The 18,594-nt window shown below is 48.3% G+C and overlaps 1 protein-coding gene across 4 annotated transcripts in view; it reads right to left on the bottom strand.

Moving 5' to 3' along the window:
- The window catches only part of NUP98 (nucleoporin 98 and 96 precursor), a 53,385-nt gene that overhangs the window by 32,922 nt on the left and 1,869 nt on the right, over window positions 1–18,594 (bottom strand). Inside the window, exons 2-14 of one of the 4 annotated variants that reach the window (XM_063433020.1) lie at window positions 8,316–8,426; window positions 7,956–8,057; window positions 6,315–6,494; window positions 6,072–6,211; window positions 5,489–5,596; window positions 5,156–5,336; window positions 4,122–4,288; window positions 3,806–3,949; window positions 3,259–3,343; window positions 2,114–2,206; window positions 1,466–1,597; window positions 915–1,048; window positions 508–692 (exon numbers count right to left, since the gene is read on the bottom strand). In XM_063433020.1, the coding sequence (XP_063289090.1) occupies window positions 508–692; window positions 915–1,048; window positions 1,466–1,597; window positions 2,114–2,206; window positions 3,259–3,343; window positions 3,806–3,949; window positions 4,122–4,288; window positions 5,156–5,336; window positions 5,489–5,596; window positions 6,072–6,211; window positions 6,315–6,494; window positions 7,956–8,057; window positions 8,316–8,391 (1,727 nt within the window). In that variant the 5' untranslated portion in view covers window positions 8,392–8,426. Of the gene's footprint in view, window positions 1–507; window positions 693–914; window positions 1,049–1,465; window positions 1,598–2,113; window positions 2,207–3,207; window positions 3,344–3,805; window positions 3,950–4,121; window positions 4,289–5,155; window positions 5,337–5,488; window positions 5,597–6,071; window positions 6,212–6,314; window positions 6,495–7,955; window positions 8,058–8,315; window positions 8,427–18,594 lie in introns of all 4 variants that reach the window. The other 3 variants (XM_063433010.1, XM_063433037.1, XM_063433029.1) reach the window with 3 other exon arrangements.

The following is an 18,594-nucleotide window of genomic DNA, read 5'->3' on the forward strand; positions in this document are numbered from 1 at the left end:
ACTAACAAGAAGAGAGAATATAGCAATAAAAAGGGCTCCGCCACCCCACAAGTTCCTGGATTTAAACCACGGCTGGCGAGTACTCTATACTCATACAAAGCTCTAACAGGTTTAACTCACCACAATGCAGACCGGCTGATCAACACAACCAAACATTCAAAATGACCACCCAGCTTTGAACATTGGGAATTCATCAAGGAATCGGTTAGAGACCCTGTCAATTCTTATAGGGACGCAAATAACCACATCCTATTTTTTTATTTTGGAGCATAGATTCCACCCCTGAGTTCACTAGGACAACGACCAGTCTCTGTGCTGGAATTCCACTAGTATTACTAAACTACATTCCATACGGCATATTAAAATCTGGCTATTACCCATCTTAAAGGAACACCAACATGTATTCTTAACATTAGATACATTTTCTTTCTAACATTTAGATTTAATGATCCACCGTACACATGCACCATGCAATTACATATGCACACATGAGCTTTATGCAATTACTTTGGCATGAAGGCTCCATTAGAAAGGGGTGGCTCTTCATCATCGAGTCCATCAAAGAGCTGGGTTTTGGCAGTGCCGGTCTGTAATGCTTTCGGTCTGACTCTGGTTGCAGGACGTGGTGTTAGCTTGTAGTGTGTTGGAGTGGTTAACGCTTTCTGAGCTGCTGGATTGGTCGGTTTCAGGCGCTAGGAAAAAGGCACAAAAAGATCTTCAATAAGAACAGCTGAGAAGTGAATCAATACCAAGCACAATGCAGATGATGCAACATACCAAGCATAATGTGCACTCACCCAAAAAAAAAAAAAATTTACACAGGGAACAGGTCCATGACTCTTTAGCAAAATGTTTTAGGGCAGGAAAGCCCTTCTACCAATGGTAGATCGCAGATGTTTTGCCAAAACACTTACCTCTTCCTTCTTCTTTGGGTCAGAAATAGGGTTCCTGAAGAGAGGGGAATCGCCAAATGGAGAGTATGCCAGAGTGTTAATTTGTTGCTGTAGAACGAGCTGTTGGGCGGCTGCTGCATTAGGGTCAGTCAGAGCTGTGAAAAATCAGAAAATAAAAATTTGAGCAAATGGATGTAAACTATATTTGAGCAGCTAACAAGACACTATTTAGGGATAACAGGTGGCATGTTATTGAACGTGTTCTTTTATACATACGGATTTCCAACATTAAGTAGGGCAAACCAGGGGTTAGTGGCCTCATCTGTCAACTAACGAGTAGAATAGAGCAGAAAGGTACACTGTCCTTCAGTGTAGCTCTAGAACACATAGGTCACTGGACCCAGCTGTGCAGTGCCACAAAGCCATGATATATAAACTTTACGATGCCCAGTGTAAACAGGAGGCTTTGCAGAACATGCAGCCAGGGTGCAATCTTCACAACACTGGGTCAGAAGACATACCATTACTGCACTATGGGACAAGCTCTTTATAGTCACATGGTAAGTACTCACCAACAGGGACTTGAGCATTGCCAAGACATGAAGAGGCATTAAATCCTGTGTTTCCAAATGTGCCAGTTCCAAGTGTGCCACTCAGCTTTGGCTGGTTGTTTCCAAACAGGGAAGTCTGTCCAGGGTTCAAAGCTAGGAGAGGGGAACAAGTATCAATAATGGTAAAGTTACCCAATTCCGCTAGTTAGAAATCGGCCCCCATAAGGTTTACAGAAAGCCCGCTCAGCACCCAAAATGTGCCCATCCTGCCTATCAGAGTAACATCGTTCAGTAAAGAGAACAGGAACTCTAGAGCATTGCTAAAATTAGGTCCATAACATGTTACCACCAGTTACACGACTCTCCAAGTTCTGTTCGGTCTCTTCACCTATTTTCCCTGGTTGGGGACACTTCCCCAAGCATGGCAAACCTACAGGACACCGACACACTGGTTTTGTTGCCAGCATCTGAACGGACTATAAGTTAGTCACTCCGTTCATATACTCCCGAGCCAGTGCTAGGGAGTTACCATAGCAACCACAGAACATGCACGGTGGTTGCTGTGGTTGGTCTCTTCTGCTCTCCTTTATCAATCAATTCCTTGATTCAGAGTCTATGCCAAAGAATTGATGGACAGATGGGAGAAGCTATTTTTTTCCCCCACTTTACCTGTTCCAAATCCTGTCCCAAGTCCAGTGCCAAGAGTGCCAGTGGCGGGCTTATTGCTGAAGAGACCTGTCCCAGTATTGTTTGATCCAAATCCTTCACACAAAAAAAAATAAAATGAATTGGTTTATGCTGTGAGTGTTGTACCCGAGGGATCATTGAACATTTCTACCCATTCCCTGATTATCACAAGCACTGCGAACTCTAAGGATTTGTTGATAAATAATTATTTTCAGACACTTTCATGCAGTCTGGTTACCAAAATATTATAAAAAAAAAAAAAAAAAAAATATTTTTTAAACACTAACTAAAAAGTGTGGAGAATTGTTAAAAGTGTATATCTAGGTAAGTTTAGCCAGATTCAACAACTGACAATTCTAGCTGTACTAGGTTTGCAGAAAACTGCAATCACCTTGTTAATCATCTAGAATTCCAAATGTATTTTCCACAATAAGCCCCAGCTTAGCATTAATTGGCTTCCAACATCTATATTAAAAAAAAAAAAAAAAAAAAAAAAAAAAAAAATTGCAGGTATCAGAGCAGCCTGGGGATAAGCCATTAATGATTGCTGAAGATTGGGATTGGACAATTACCAGCAAGGATGAGACTTGTTCTTTTAACAATCTGACCTTAAGCATTTAGTTATTATTCCACACCTACTACTTAAAGAGCCTTTATGAGAAATAAACCAACGTAAGAGCTTATAATGTCAGAAAGGTGGCAGTGTCTTCTAATACACTGTGTATACCACAAGGAGGATTGGGACACTCACAGTACGTGGGAGGTGAGGGGGGAGGGGGAATCATGCAGGTTAAGGTGTACAACAGGATTATTTTCAAACTGTTGTAAAAAACTGCTATTACAGCAAGCCATAAACTAGATGCTCCTAATACAAATGAAAAAACACAGGCCTAACAACAAGTGCAGCCACGCTGGACTCACAGGAAGCCGGCTTTAAATCTACACTAGGAGAGAATCTATTCACACAGACATAGAAAGGGTGTTCTCTAGGCACACAGACCGGAAGGACACATGGTATACACAGTGTAGTGGTTCCAAATTAAACCATTGCTTTTGGGTTTCTCTCTCATATGTACCAAAATTAGAAGCATTTGTATTGGTTCCTAAAGTCAGGGTTGGTTTGTTACCGAAGAGCCCGCCGGTATTTGTGCCAAATGCAGGAGCACTGGTCGTGGTAGTCCCGAACCCAGCAGGTTTGTTACTAAACAGAGTCTGTAAGAAAAGAAAGTATGTTTAAAAAGCATGCCAAGGCAAATTAACAGAAATATACCTAGCACTGGCACTTTAATTCTACAAAAGATCAATGGACAGGAATAAGTGGTACTAACATGTGCGCACACAAAAAAAAAACAACCCACAAAGCATTATACAATAGAGGGAATTTAAATCAGTCCACAAGTTAGGTTTTAATGGTAGATAACCAATAATTTTTCTCCAAATGGTCTGATTGATTGTTCAGTTAGATGTTAATCCAGCAGTAAAACAGATCTAATTCTAAACAGTCACATTGCTTGGAGCTTGCATTTAGGTTTACTGTCCATTAAGTTGGAACAAAGTAACAATTGGAAACAGTTGGTGCAGTGGTCACAGGAAAAGTACATGATTAAGCAGATTTATACAAGCCAGCAATACAGAGCTATAAGAAGTCTTCAGGACATGAACGTTCCCACATACCGAACTGCCTACACCACCAAATGGAGTAGTATTAGTTGGTCCAAATAAGCCGCTCCCAGTACCAAAGGCAGTGCCAGCATTTGTGTTTGTTGTAGTTCCAAACAGACCAGCAGACTGTGTGGCTTGAGTGGTTCCAAAGAGACCCTAGAAGAGTGTGTATAATTTATACAAAAGGAATTATTTACAAGGGAAACATTGACTGGGTAGAGTTTGCAGAATTAGTCAGGCAAGTCAATTAGGGTCCAAAGTGAGAACTGGGACAGAAAATAAACATATAACAGTGAGTTCCATCAGGCTATCACAATACAATACTCACCATAGGGTTAGGCTGGGGCTGACCCAGAGTATTTGTGTTTCCAAACGAGAAGCCAGTACTGGGTGTTGTTGTTGCTGCTCCAAAGGGTTTGTTAAACAAACTGGTAGCTGGCTGACTGGCTGTTGCTCCAAAGAGGCCTCCCGTGCTTGCTCCAAAGCCACTCGCACCTGTAAGAAAGTAAAGGCCATTAAAATCAGATAGCCATATAAAATGGAATACTTATATTTAACTACTGAAGGACAGAGAATTATCCTAACTCAGAACTAAAAGCTTGAGTTTAAGCTATAGATTTGTTCCACCATAAAGTGTTTTTCTTCAAGAATTCCCCATACACGTTTTATTTTTAAAGACAGGGGGCTTTCATTTAATATCCCAACATTAAGTGTTAAAATGTTACAAATGGGAATAAATTTAGGGGTGGGGTGTACAAAAGAATATTTCCAAAGTTTACACATTAGTGCAACAAATTCAAAAGAATATATCAGTCTGGGCTGTTAAATACCACATAATGTGTTTAGGATCGAAATGAATCCGATAGTCAACGCTATACTAACCATACCACTTACCCAAGGTTTGCAAAAACTGTACGCTACCTTTAATTTTACTCATATCCCTAACCCTATTCTCAACTCTAAAACAGTATTAACCCTTACCAACACTAACCCTACAGCTAATCCCATCTCCACCACTAAACCTCCAGTAAATCTCTGCCAATATCAATTCTGAAATTAGAAAGTGGGTTTTCTATTTAACACAGTAGATAGTGGTCTATGAACGCCATCTATTGACCGTTTTCAGAATTACATTCAGTGTAATTATCAATGGAGCTCTGTTTCCCCAATCAATTACACTGATTGGGACTGGGCAGCTAGCAAAGCCCAGCATCAATTACAATGTGAACAGGGATTTAACCCTGCTCACACCAAACAGGTACCCACTCGCGTCAAATACCCACATGAACAGACCAGGCTGTCCTGCAAATCTTCATTAAATCTAACTTAGGGCACAACCAGAAGAGCAGGTGGAATACATACTAGTGCCAAATGTGTTTTTGTTTCCACCAAACGAGAAGCTGGTGTTGGCTGTGGAACCAAACAGCCCTGTTGTTGCACTTGATGTTGCCGTTGAAGCTCCAAACAGTCCTGTTCCTGTTGCAGCTCCCACTGGATTCTGGGGTCCTTTCCTGTTGGCCTGATAATCTTCAAGACGCAGCTCCTGTAAACGTCACAAGATATACATGACTACATGGAATACTCTGTACATTTATCTTACACATTAAGTTTATTATTAGGACCATTGTTAAACCAGGTTTTAAGGTCCTAAACATGAAAATCTTCTCACATAACCTAACCGAATGAGAGACTTACCTCCAAGGACTTGCTCTCGTATTCTTTCATAGCTGTGATACATTGATGCTTTGTACTGATATTGGTGGTAACACCTCCTTTGGCCATGGTGTCTGTACCAGCAGGGGGCTGCAGGAAAGTGGTAACAATTCAGTATCCGATTCGAGACAGGAATTAAACATTAAGACTTGATAAAACACCTCTCCACCTGGGATCATTAAAACCAATTTAATGTACATAGAGAGATAACTTTCAGAAACTTTGCGGGTCTGCTAAAAAAAAAAAAAAAAAAAAAAAAAAGTCTCATGGCTTCTAAAGAAAATTAGAACTACTTCACAGTTTGATCTTTGAATTAAAATTCTTATAGCCAGAACTGGTTTACAAATAGATTGTAGTTTGCCATGTTTAGAAACTCATGCTGTGACCATGTGGAAGACTAGTACGCATGCGTGGCAAAATGTGATGCTGTGCAAATCAAGAGGAGACCTATATGTGAACATCTAATTGAAAAGCAGTTGGGGAGACGCAAGACTCAAGCAAGAGAAGCCTTAAGTCACACGATTCCTTCCCTAACACACCTCTAAAATGACTGCTTTTAACTTACATTAAATTTAACTGTGGTTCCAGTTGGTGCGGCTGTAAAAGTACTAGCCCCAAAGAGGGAACTGGAGTTTCCGCCAAATGGGTTTGAAGTGGTGTTTGTGTTTCCAAAGAGACCGCCACTGCTTGTACTGGTCCCAAAATCTAAAGAAAAAGGCAGCAAAGATTATAAGAATGGCACAGATTACTTGAATGACAGGTTTTAAAAATATCCAGTGGACATGCAGATGACAAAGGTGTCACTCACTGCCAAAGGTAGCAGGCTTGGTCTGTCCAAATGCATTGCTTTGGGATGAGAAGAGGCCTCCTCCAGTGTTTGTTGAACCAAACAAGCTGTTTGTAGTACCGGTGGATGTACCAAAACCAAATCCTGTGCTTGTGGAGGATGTTGCTGGCTGGTTAAATGTAGTTGAGCCAAACAGTCCTCCTGGGAAGGGGGAAATAAAGGGAGACAGTTTGGTGACCAAGCAAAGTAACTGCTCTTCAAGGCCGCGTAAGGCAGAGTGATTACTAGAGATACATTCAATTACAGTTCTTCCAGATGTTTAGGAGGTGGTTTGGGTTGTGCACAATCATCCATTCATGATCATAAAGTCACTAGAGGTCATACTGCAGAGGCCAAAAGATGCACATGCTGCAAGAGGGCAAAAACTGCACAAAGCAAGTAGCTGCATAGATCAGATTTGGAGGACAGGACAAATCCCCAGGCACAATGCTTAAACATCAGGTGATCTATTAAACCGTTGCATGTCATCCATTACAAACTCAGCCTCTTCTAAACCTAAAGAGCCTAAATTGTCCTATTAGTGGGCACGAATAAAGAACATTAAAAGGGACATTATATAGTCACCCAGATCACTTATTCTCATTGAAGTGGTCTGGGGTGCAGTGTCCCGGTCCTTTTAACCCTGAAATTTAAAATGTTTACACTGCATGTTAGGTCCATCTCATACTGACAGCCAATAGAGACACTTCTGCTGCACTGACCCTATGGGAAAGTTTGAATGCGCATTAAAGGGAATCTATAGTGCTAGGAAAACAACGTTGCTTTCCTGGCACCAGAGCTTCCTATAGTAGCCCTCCGGTGGTGCAGAAAACCCCCTTCTGTCACTTACCCGAGTAAAGCACTGATGTCCATCGGCGCTGGCTTGATGTCCACCTTTGCCAACAACGTCAGCCAGGGACAATTAATGCACATGCGAGGCAATGGCCGCATTTACAGTGATTCCCCAGAGAATGCATTATACAATATGGGGTTTCAGGTGACTGACATTCTCATACACAGTGTGAGGACATCCAGCGTCAGGCAACCAAAAGTAGTCTGCCAGACAGCCACTAGAGGGAAGTCTGGATGCTTAGAGTTAACTCTGCAAGGTAGTTATTGCAGTTTCTCAATAACGGAGATAATTACCTTTGCAGGGTTAAGGGAACTGGGACACTCAATGAGCTGAAGTGGTCTGGGTGCCTATAGTGTCCCTTCAAGTCCCCAGTGCTGCACTATGAGGAGCATTGGATGTCGATGGATGAGGCTATGCCTCCTCCAACGTCGCAAAAGTAGGAGAGGTAAGCAGCACAGAGGAAGCCTCGGCACTGGAAAAAGGTATGTAAATATTTGACTTTTTGAGGTGTGGGACCTATTTCTGACAAGGGACAGAGACAAAGGATTAGGAATACATGTTTGTAATCCTAATACTGTAGTGTTTCTTTAAGGATTGCATTGGAATGTTATTAATTTCTTGTTAATTTTATTGGGGGCAGAGGGGGTTGGTGGAGCCAGGACTGTGCACTCCCAATAGGCGTCTCCTCTTTTCTGTTTCTTTAAACACCAATCACAAGATGCTGAAAGACCAGACCATTCATTCACAGTCAGAAATGTATAGCAACCTACCTGGTTTGTTCTGCGTGTTCCCAAACAGGCCTCCACTGTTATTGTTTGTGCCAAAAGCTGTTGTTCCAAAGCCCGTAGTGGGAGTTGTGCCAAATCCAGCTGCTGCCAGAACAAAAATAAGAGAAAAATTGGGAATTTGTATTTCATGTGTTTCAAGATTCTTTAAACATGACACAAGCATGTTCAGTGTGCTTTGTATTGTCAGGATAGTGAATAAAGAGAGGATTAATAGAAATCAATGCATATTTAGATATTGGCATTAAGTTAACACTGCCACAGACATGTTTTACAGAAACCTATAGGCTTACTGACATGCAATCCATACACCTGATACATACCACACGGCTACTAAACACTTACTTTGTCCAAATGTTGATGTGGCTCCAAATGCACTAGTACCCCCTCCAAACGGACTTCCAAACGATTTATTAAACATCTTCCCAGGAGTGTCAAGACTTCATATAACTAAATCTATCAAGCAAATTTAAAAGCATTAGAAAGTTGAGTAAAATATGTGAGGTTCAAAACGAAACATTTGCTTAATGAAGCAGTCTTGCACCTGTGGCATGGCCAATGTCTTGTTGGAGGCTGGCTCATGCCCTGTGCAGAGAAGTGGCCACCAAGTTCTGGTACAAAACTGCCAAATGCCAGAATCTTACCAACAAGGCTGACAAGCACACAACGCAAGCAAACACTACGAACCAGCCAGCATCCTGAACCACAGTAAATAAAGGCATGAACACAGCCCTAATATGAGAACCAGACCAGCAGCAATTCAGGACAAACTAATATTCTTGGGACTCATACACATCTGTTCTGGGATAGGCATCTATGGGCCACATTTAAGGGACAATATAGTCACCAAAACTGTAGCTTAATGAAACGGTTTTAGTGTATAGATCATGACCGTTCAATCACACTGCTCAATTTGTTTATACAGTCCCAGCCACACCTTCCTAAACAAGTCCAGTATAGAGAGGTTTCAAGGACCACTATAGGCACCCAGACCACTTCAGCTCAATTAAGTGGTCTGGGTGCCAGGTCCATATAGAGTTAACCCTGCCTGCTGTAAACATAGCAGTTTCAGAGAACCTGCTATGTTTACATCAGGGTTAATCCAGCCTCTAGTGGCTGTCTCATTGACAGCCGCTAGAGGCGCTTCTCACTGATTTTCATAGTGAGAAGACGCTGCCGTCCATAGGAAAGCATTGAGTAATGCTTTCCCATGGTCTGATTGAATGCGCGCGCGGCTCTTGCCGCACATGCGCATTCGGTGGATGATATTGGAAGAGGGAGGAGAGTTTAATCTCTCAACCCCTCTTAAACCCGGTGGGAGGGGGGACCTATTAACACTATAGTGCCAGGAAAACAAACTCCCTGGCACTATAGTGGTCCTTTAAGTTTCCTTGATTGCACAGTCTGTTTAATTTAGAATTAATTTTCTCTGAAAGGTCTGACAGAGCCAGCAGAAGCCTTGTTTGTGTTTAAAGTTTAATTTACAGAGCAGGAGATAAAAACTATTTAACCCCTTAAGGACCAAACTTCTGGAATAAAAGAGAATCATGACATGTCATGTGTCCTTAAGGGGTTAAAGTTAACATCTGAAAAAAACAAACTATTTTTTCATGCAGGCTCTCAGTCAGGTAGGTGTGGCTAGGGCTGCATGAACAGAAACTGAAGTGATTTAACTCCAAAATGGCAGATATTTGAGCTGCAAGACTGCAGAGGCGTGATCTATACACCAAAACGGATTCATTCAAGTTACTATATTTAGCAGACCCACTACAACATAATGTAGTGGTTCTGGAGTCTAAAGCCTGTCCCAGCAGGTCTGCAGTTTTTGCAAGCTTCATTTCCCATAGAAAAAACACATGCACGTTTTCTTTGGTGGAATATATATGTGTATGTGTATGTGTACACACATATATATATATATATATATATATATATATATACACACACACACACACACACACTTTTAAGAGTATTCCTTTAATACTTTAACGGATTACTATAGGCATATTTTAGCTTAAAGGAACACAAACCTTGCTCAAATTGTGCTGAATAGGCTCGCCTCCATGGCGAGAACATCAATCTCACGTCGCCATTTAGCATCTTCTCATAGAGATGTATTGAATGCATCTCAATGAGGAAAGTTCAGGGCCTCCAGAATAAAAAAAAAAAGTTAGCCAGCCAGAAACTCTTGGCTAATGACTGGAGATTTAGTTAAACTCTGGCAGGGTTATATCTCTGTATTTATAGTATCTCATAGTGAAACGCTGCAAATGCAGACTCCAAGCACCACAACTCACTAAAGTGATCATGGTGACTAGAGTAATACTTCAAATTATTTTCCCTGCCACACAGTTTTTGTTAGCAGTTTAATACATATACCCCAATGAAAACATGCATGGGTTTAATAATGCATTTCCTTATTGGGTATATCTAACAAAAGTTTGCAATAGCTGCAGATTTCTTGTCTGTAGCCTTTGGAAGCCCTGCCCATCTAACCCCATCCAGCCTCTCTCTGGCTGTCCAACCACAGACTTCCCAATGCAGTTCAATGAGAAGGCTTTGCAAGGCAGGTGCTCTGGGCAATAGCTGCCTTTTGAGTTCAGTGCAAATAGGCCAACCAAACCAGGAAGTCACAGAGACGGTTGTCTGATAGCCAGAGGGTGTAACAACGTTAATACGGAGGTTAAGTCTGCACTTTTTGTAAAAAACAAAAACGAAAGACACTTGACACCTGAAGTGCTTCATTAAGGAACACATCTAATGGTTTAAAAAAATATAAAAAATACGTTTTTTGATAGAGTGTATAAGAAAAAATTCTAGAGGCAAACCATTCACCATCAAGGGTCTTTGTTCTGTAAACAATCATGTTAAAATTAAAGTAAAAGCAGGCATTCTTACTACAAGCACGGAATATGCTTCTGGAAATGATCAATGCTTATCATGTGACATGGTGCTTTAATTTTAAGTCTGAACTCTCTACCCACTTACTAGCAGGTAAGTTGTCAAAACATTTGAAAAAGGTTCGACTACATACCCTGTGAGGTAACTAGGTCAGCCTTGGCACCATAACTGCTACACTAATGCTTACAGTGTTTGTAATGTGCCAATAAGACCTTCCTTCATATTAAATAGAATTACCAAGTGTGCATGTAATATCTACTGTACACACATCACTTTACTATGATGCATACATAAAGCAGGGGCACTCTTCACTCTTTTCTGAAAGGGTCTTCCCTACTGCCTGTACAATTCATATGCTGCAAGAGAAACTAATGAATCAATTAAAGGCTCAGGTATCTGAATTAATGATGTAAACAAAACAGTTATTTAATTAAAGGGACAATAAGGAGCTCTAACAGCTAAGGTGTCAGGAGTACTGTAACTGATATTTTATGTCAGGACATGTAGATTTGGCTTCCACTTGAGTACCTTGGACAAGTATTACTTAAAAAAAAAAAAATATATATATATATATATATATATACACACACACACACACACACGTATCTATATAGCGTTACCTTATTCAGCAGAGCTTTACAATATTATAAAAAGTAATCATTTACAAGTGAAAAACTATTACAAATATTTATAGTAACAATAGGTCTATTACGAAACTGCCTGAACAAGCTTACAATCTACAGCAGACGGGGGTAGCAATGAAGTGACAGGGTGGGACAGTAGCAGAATTGGAATGAGAGAGTGTTCATACTTTCTCTGAAACTGCTATGTTTATAAATGGGTTAATCCAGCCTCTAGTGGCTGTCTAATTGACAGCCGCTAGAGGGCTTCCGCGCTTCTCACTGTGAAAACGCCAGCGTCAATAGGAAAGCATTGATAATGCTTTCCTATGAGACTGGCAGAATGCGCACGCGGTTCTTGCCGCGCATGCGCATTCAGCCGAAGAGGAGGCGGCGAGCTCCCCGCCCGGTGCTGTAATACAAGATAAGTTTAACCCCTTCCTCTCCATCCAGCCTGGCGGGAGGGGGTCCCTGAGGGTGGGGGCACCCTCAGAGCACTATAGTGCCAGGAAAAACCACTCATTTATAGTGGTCCTTTAAGCTGTAGTGGTTCTGGTGACTATAGTGCCCCTTAATTAAATTTGAATTCTATATGCTGCAGGGCAATCCTTTTCATTTGCTGCCTATCAAGACGTATGTGATAAGTTACCCCAAAAAACATGGTGGATCTGGGGAAACCCGATTTAAGAGACTTCTTAATGGATTAAGGACTGGGGCAGAGACTCATGGGAACTACTGTCTGAATCTGATATGGCTTCGCATCAACAAATCCATCAAGCTGAACAAGGCGAACAATCACTACATAGAAACATAGAATGTGACGGCAGAGAAGAACCATTTGGCCCATCTAATCTGCCCAATTTTCTAAATACAGTCTTTAGTCCCTGGGCTTATCTTATAGCAAGGATAGCCTTATGCATATCCCATGCATGCTTAAACTCCTTTACTGTGTTAACCTCTACCACTTAAGCTGGAAGGCTATTCCATGCATCCACTACCCTCTCAGTAAAGTAATACTTCCTGGTATTATTTTTAAACCTTTGTCCCTCTAATTTAAGACTATGTCCTCTTGTTGTGGTAGTTTTTCAGCTTTTAAATATAGTCTCCTTTACTGTGTCGATTCCCTTTGAGTATTTAAATATTTCTATCGTATCCCCAGTCTCCTCTTTCCTCCAAGCTATACATGTTAAGATCCTTTAGCCTTTCCTTGTAAATGTTATCCTGCAATCCATAAACCAGTTTAGTAGCTGTAACGATAGTAACCGCGTCACTGGCTTTTGGAGGGGTCTGTTTGCCATCCTCCTACCCTGTGATTATGGTACCCGTGTTAAATCCCGGTTAAAACCACTGTGTGCGCCATTTTGTACTTGTATGGCCACACTTAGAACTGGCACTTCGAATTACCGAACAACCGCACCAACCAGAGACCACCCTGGAGCTTAACACATTAACAACTCACCGCAGTGTTCTAATTGTTCGTCTGGGTAACCGCAATTTCTATGGACAACCACAAGGTTCGCATGAACAGCGGTGTTTGGGCTTAAATCTCATGGAACTAAAAGTCCCAAACACCGTTGGACTCCCACCATCGCCTGCGTTCGTTTCTATACAACTTAGAAGGGCACTGTTCGGTGAGATCATTCGTCTGGATGAGGGAAACAAGCTCCAGGGTAAGACCAATGACTGTTAGGTAGTTTGTTTTCAAAACAATGCCCCGATTCTCTGGAACGGTTTTGGGCATGGGACGATGCCTGCGGTCGGTCAAATAAATGAATTCCAGGAAATTCCTGAACTGATCCCATTTGTGGGGTTTAATGTACTTTTAGGGTGTTTTAAAGTGCTTTGAGATTGTGGCAAAAGTAGCCTCACCACTGGTTATTGGAGGTGTCCGTTTACCAGCCTCCTACTCTTTGACTATGGTCCCTGTATTAAACCCTGGTTGAAAACACTATTGTAACAGGAACAATTCTAACTTTCCAAGTAGCTCTTCGAACTCCTGAAGCCATTCGAACACGTGTCGGTGGTTTAGTTTAGTTGAAGGCATCCAGCGGTCTTTGGTTGTCGAGTGCATGGAACTCAAAATCGACCACACAAATACCGCTGAGTATCTACCTTCCATGGATGTTCAGCTATTCAAACGGGAGTCGAATGGCATTCGGTAAGAAGAAACTCCTGAACAAGAGACATACACTGACTTTATTCACGAAATGCAATATTCGGTATTTTGAACATTATTTCAAATCCTCAAAGTAGACCAGCCGAACAGCCTGATTCTCTGGAACTGTTTTGGGCATGAAATAAGAATTCCTGCGGTCAAAATAAGAATTCCATAGAATTCCTGAACCCCTAAACTGATCTGGGTGATTTTTGGATATGTTGGTCACCCAGACAGAGGGCTGTCCCCGGTCTCTCAGTGAGAGCCTCCCCCGGTCTCTCAGTGAGAGCCTCCCCCGGTCTCTCAGTGAGAGCCTCCCCCGGTCTCTCAGTGAGAGCCTCCCCCGGTCTCTCAGTGAGAGCCTCCCCCGGTCTCTCAGTGAGAGCCTCCCCCGGTCTCTCAGTGAGAGCCTCCCCCGGTCTCTCAGTGAGAGCCTCCCCCGGTCTCTCAGTGAGAGCCTCCCCCGGTCTCTCAGTGAGAGCCTCCCCCGGTCTCTCAGTGAGAGCCTCCCCCGGTCTCTCAGTGAGAGCCTCCCCCGGTCTCTCAGTGAGAGCCTCCCCCGGTCTCTCAGTGAGAGCCTCCCCCGGTCTCTCAGTGAGAGCCTCCCCCGGTCTCTCAGTGAGAGCCTCCCCCGGTCTCTCAGTGAGAGCCTCCCCCGGTCTCTCAGTGAGAGCCTCCCCCGGTCTCTCAGTGAGAGCCTCCCCCGGTCTCTCAGTGAGAGCCTCCCCCGGTCTCTCAGTGAGAGCCTCCCCCGGTCTCTCAGTGAGAGCCTCCCCCGGTCTCTCAGTGAGAGCCTCCCCCGGTCTCTCAGTGAGAGCCTCCCCCGGTCTCTCAGTGAGAGCCTCCCCCGGTCTCTCAGTGAGAGCCTCCCCCGGTCTCTCAGTGAGAGCCTCCCCCGGTCTCTCAGTGAGAGCCTCCCCCGGTCTCTCAGTGAGAGCCTCCCCCGGTCTCTCAGTGAGAGCCTCCCCCGGTCTCTCAGTGAGAGCCTCCCCCGGTCTCTCAGTGAGAGCCTCCCCCGGTCTCTCAGTGAGAGCCTCCCCCGGTCTCTCAGTGAGAGCCTCCCCCGGTCTCTCAGTGAGAGCCTCCCCCGGTCTCTCAGTGAGAGCCTCCCCCGGTCTCTCAGTGAGAGCCTCCCCCGGTCTCTCAGTGAGAGCCTCCCCCGGTCTCTCAGTGAGAGCCTCCCCCGGTCTCTCAGTGAGAGCCTCCCCCGGTCTCTCAGTGAGAGCCTCCCCCGGTCTCTCAGTGAGAGCCTCCCCCGGTCTCTCAGTGAGAGCCTCCCCCGGTCTCTCAGTGAGAGCCTCCCCCGGTCTCTCAGTGAGAGCCTCCCCCGGTCTCTCAGTGAGAGCCTCCCCCGGTCTCTCAGTGAGAGCCTCCCCCGGTCTCTCAGTGAGAGCCTCCCCCGGTCTCTCAGTGAGAGCCTCCCCCGGTCTCTCAGTGAGAGCCTCCCCCGGTCTCTCAGTGAGAGCCTCCCCCGGTCTCTCAGTGAGAGCCTCCCCCGGTCTCTCAGTGAGAGCCTCCCCCGGTCTCTCAGTGAGAGCCTCCCCCGGTCTCTCAGTGAGAGCCTCCCCCGGTCTCTCAGTGAGAGCCTCCCCCGGTCTCTCAGTGAGAGCCTCCCCCGGTCTCTCAGTGAGAGCCTCCCCCGGTCTCTCAGTGAGAGCCTCCCCCGGTCTCTCAGTGAGAGCCTCCCCCGGTCTCTCAGTGAGAGCCTCCCCCGGTCTCTCAGTGAGAGCCTCCCCCGGTCTCTCAGTGAGCGCCTCCCCCGGTCTCTCAGTGAGCGCCTCCCCCGGTCTCTCAGTGAGCGCCTCCCCCGGTCTCTCAGTGAGCGCCTCCCCCGGTCTCTCAGTGAGGGCCTCCCCCGGTCTCTCAGTGAGGGCCTCCCCCGGTCTCTCAGTGAGAGCCTCCCCCGGTCTCTCAGTGAGAGCCTCCCCCGGTCTCTCAGTGAGAGCCTCCCCCGGTCTCTCAGTGAGAGCCTCCCCCGGTCTCTCAGTGAGAGCCTCCCCCGGTCTCTCAGTGAGAGCCTCCCCCGGTCTCTCAGTGAGAGCCTCCCCCGGTCTCTCAGTGAGAGCCTCCCCCGGTCTCTCAGTGAGGGCCTCCCCCGGTCTCTCCATGCTGTCCCCGGTCTCTCAGTGAGGGCTGTCCCCGGTCTCTCAGTGAGGGCTGTCCCCGGTCTCTCAGTGAGGGCTGTCCCCGGTCTCTCAGTGAGGGCTGTCCCCGGTCTCTCAGTGAGGGCTGTCCCCGGTCTCTCAGTGAGGGCTGTCCCCGGTCTCTCAGTGAGGGCTGTCCCCGGTCTCTCAGTGAGGGCTGTCCCCGGTCTCTCAGTGAGGGCTGTCCCCGGTCTCTCAGTGAGGGCTGTCCCCGGTCTCTCCATGCTGTCCCCGGTCTCTCAGTGAGGGCCTCCCCCGGTCTCTCCATGCTGTCCCCGGTCTCTCAGTGAGGGCCTCCCCCGGTCTCTCCATGCTGCCCCCGGTCTCTCAGTGAGGGCCTCCCCCGTCTCTCAGTGAGGGCCTCCCCCGTCTCTCAGTGAGGGCCTCCCCGGTCTCTCAGTGCTGTCCCCGGTCTCTCAGTGAGGTGCTGTCCCCGGTCTCTCAGTGCTGTCCCCGGTCTCTCAGTGCTGTCCCCGGTCTCTCAGTGAGGGCCTCCCCCGGTCTCTCAGTGCTGTCCCCGGTCTCTCAGTGAGGGCCTCCCCCGGTCTCTCAGTGCTGTCCCCGGTCTCTCAGTGAGGGCCTCCCCCGGTCTCTCAGTGCTGTCCCCGGTCTCTCAGTGAGGGCCTCCCCCGGTCTCTCCATGCTGTCCCCGGTCTCTCAGTGAGGGCCTCCCCCGGTCTCTCCGTGCTGTCCCCGGTCTCTCAGTGAGGGCCTCCCCCGGTCTCTCCGTGCTGTCCCCGGTCTCTCAGTGAGGGCCTCCCCCGGTCTCTCAGTGCTGTCCCCGGTCTCTCAGTGAGGGCCTCCCCCGGTCTCTCCATGCTGTCCCCGGTCTGTCAGTGAGGGCCTCCCCCGGTCTCTCCGTGCTGTCCCCGGTCTGTCAGTGAGGGCCTCCCCCGGTCTCTCCGTGCTGTCCCCGGTCTGTCAGTGAGGGCCTCCCCCGGTCTCTCCGTGCTGTCCCCGGTCTGTCAGTGAGAGCCTCCCCCGGTCTCTCCGTGCTGTCCCCGGTCTGTCAGTGAGGGCCTCCCCCGGTCTCTCCGTGCTGTCCCCGGTCTCTCCATGCTGTCCCCGGTCTGTCAGTGAGGGCCTCCCCCGGTCTCTCCGTGCTGTCCCCGGTCTGTCAGTGAGGGCCTCCCCCGGTCTCTCCGTGCGGGCCTCCCCCAGTCTCTCCGTGCTGTCCCCGGTCTCTCAGTGAGGGCCTCCCCCGGTCTCTCCATGCTGTCCCCGGTCTCTCAGTGAGGGCCTCCCCCGGTCTCTCCATGCTGTCCCCGGTCTCTCAGTGAGGGCCTCCCCCGGTCTCTCCATGCTGTCCCCGGTCTCTCAGTGAGGGCCTCCCCCGGTCTCTCCGTGCTGTCCCCGGTCTCTCAGTGAGGGCCTCCCCCGGTCTCTCCGTGCTGCCCCCGGTCTGTCAGTGAGGGCCTCCCCCGGTCTCTCCGTGCTGTCCCCGGTCTGTCAGTGAGGGCCTCCCCCGGTCTCTCCGTGCTGCCCCCGGTCTGTCAGTGAGGGCCTCCCCCGGTCTCTCCGTGCTGCCCCCGGTCTGTCAGTGAGGGCCTCCCCCGGTCTCTCCGTGCTGCCCCCGGTCTCTCAGTGAGGGCCTCCCCCGGTCTCTCAGTGAGGGCCTCCCCCGGTCTCTCCGTGCTGTCCCCGGTCTCTCAGTGAGGGCCTCCCCCGGTCTCTCCGTGCTGTCCCCGGTCTCTCAGTGAGGGCCTCCCCCGGTCTCTCCGTGCTGTCCCCGGTCTCTCAGTGAGGGCCTCCCCCGGTCTCTCCGTGCTGTCCCCGGTCTCTCAGTGAGGGCCTCCCCCGGTCTCTCCGTGCTGTCCCCGGTCTCTCAGTGAGGGCCTCCCCCGGTCTCTCCGTGCTGTCCCCGGTCTCTCAGTGAGGGCCTCCCCCGGTCTCTCCGTGCCGTCCCCGGTCTCTCAGTGAGGGCCTCCCCCGGTCTCTCCGTGCTGTCCCCGGTCTCTCAGTGAGGGCCTCCCCCGGTCTCTCCATGCTGTCCCCGGTCTCTCAGTGAGGGCCTCCCCCGGTCTCTCCATGCTGTCCCCGGTCTGTCAGTGAGGGCCTCCCCCGGTCTCTCCGTGCTGTCCCCGGTCTCTCAGTGAGGGCCTCCCCCGGTCTCTCCGTGCTGTCCCCCCCCCGTCTCTCCATGCTGTCCCCGGTCTGTCAGTGAGGGCCTCCCCCGGTCTCTCCGTGCTGTCCCCGGTCTCTCAGTGAGGGCCTCCCCCGGTCTCTCCGTGCTGTCCCCCCCCCGTCTCTCCATGCTGTCCCCGGTCTGTCAGTGAGGGCCTCCCCCGGTCTCTCCGTGCTGCCCCCGGTCTGTCAGTGAGGGCCTCCCCCGGTCTCTCCGTGCTGTCCCCGGTCTGTCAGTGAGAGCCTCCCCCGGTCTCTCCGTGCTGTCCCCGGTCTCTCAGTGAGGGCCTCCCCCGGTCTCTCCGTGCTGTCCCCGGTCTGTCAGTGAGAGCCTCCCCCGGTCTCTCCATGCTGCCCCCGGTCTGTCAGTGAGAGCCTCCCCCGGTCTCTCCATGCTGTCCCCGGTCTGTCAGTGAGGGCCTCCCCCGGTCTCTCCGTGCTGTCCCCGGTCTCTCAGTGAGGGCCTCCCCCGGTCTCTCCGTGCTGTCCCCCCCCCGTCTCTCCGTGCTGCCCCCGGTCTGTCAGTGAGGGCCTCCCCCGGTCTCTCCGTGCTGCCCCCGGTCTGTCAGTGAGGGCCTCCCCCGGTCTCTCCGTGCTGTCCCCGGTCTGTCAGTGAGGGCCTCCCCCGGTCTCTCCGTGCTGTCCCCGGTCTGTCAGTGAGGGCCTCCCCCGGTCTCTCC

The sequence above is a fragment of the Pelobates fuscus genome, chromosome 1, assembly GCF_036172605.1.
Source record: "Pelobates fuscus isolate aPelFus1 chromosome 1, aPelFus1.pri, whole genome shotgun sequence".
Taxonomy (NCBI): Eukaryota; Metazoa; Chordata; class Amphibia; order Anura; family Pelobatidae; genus Pelobates; species Pelobates fuscus.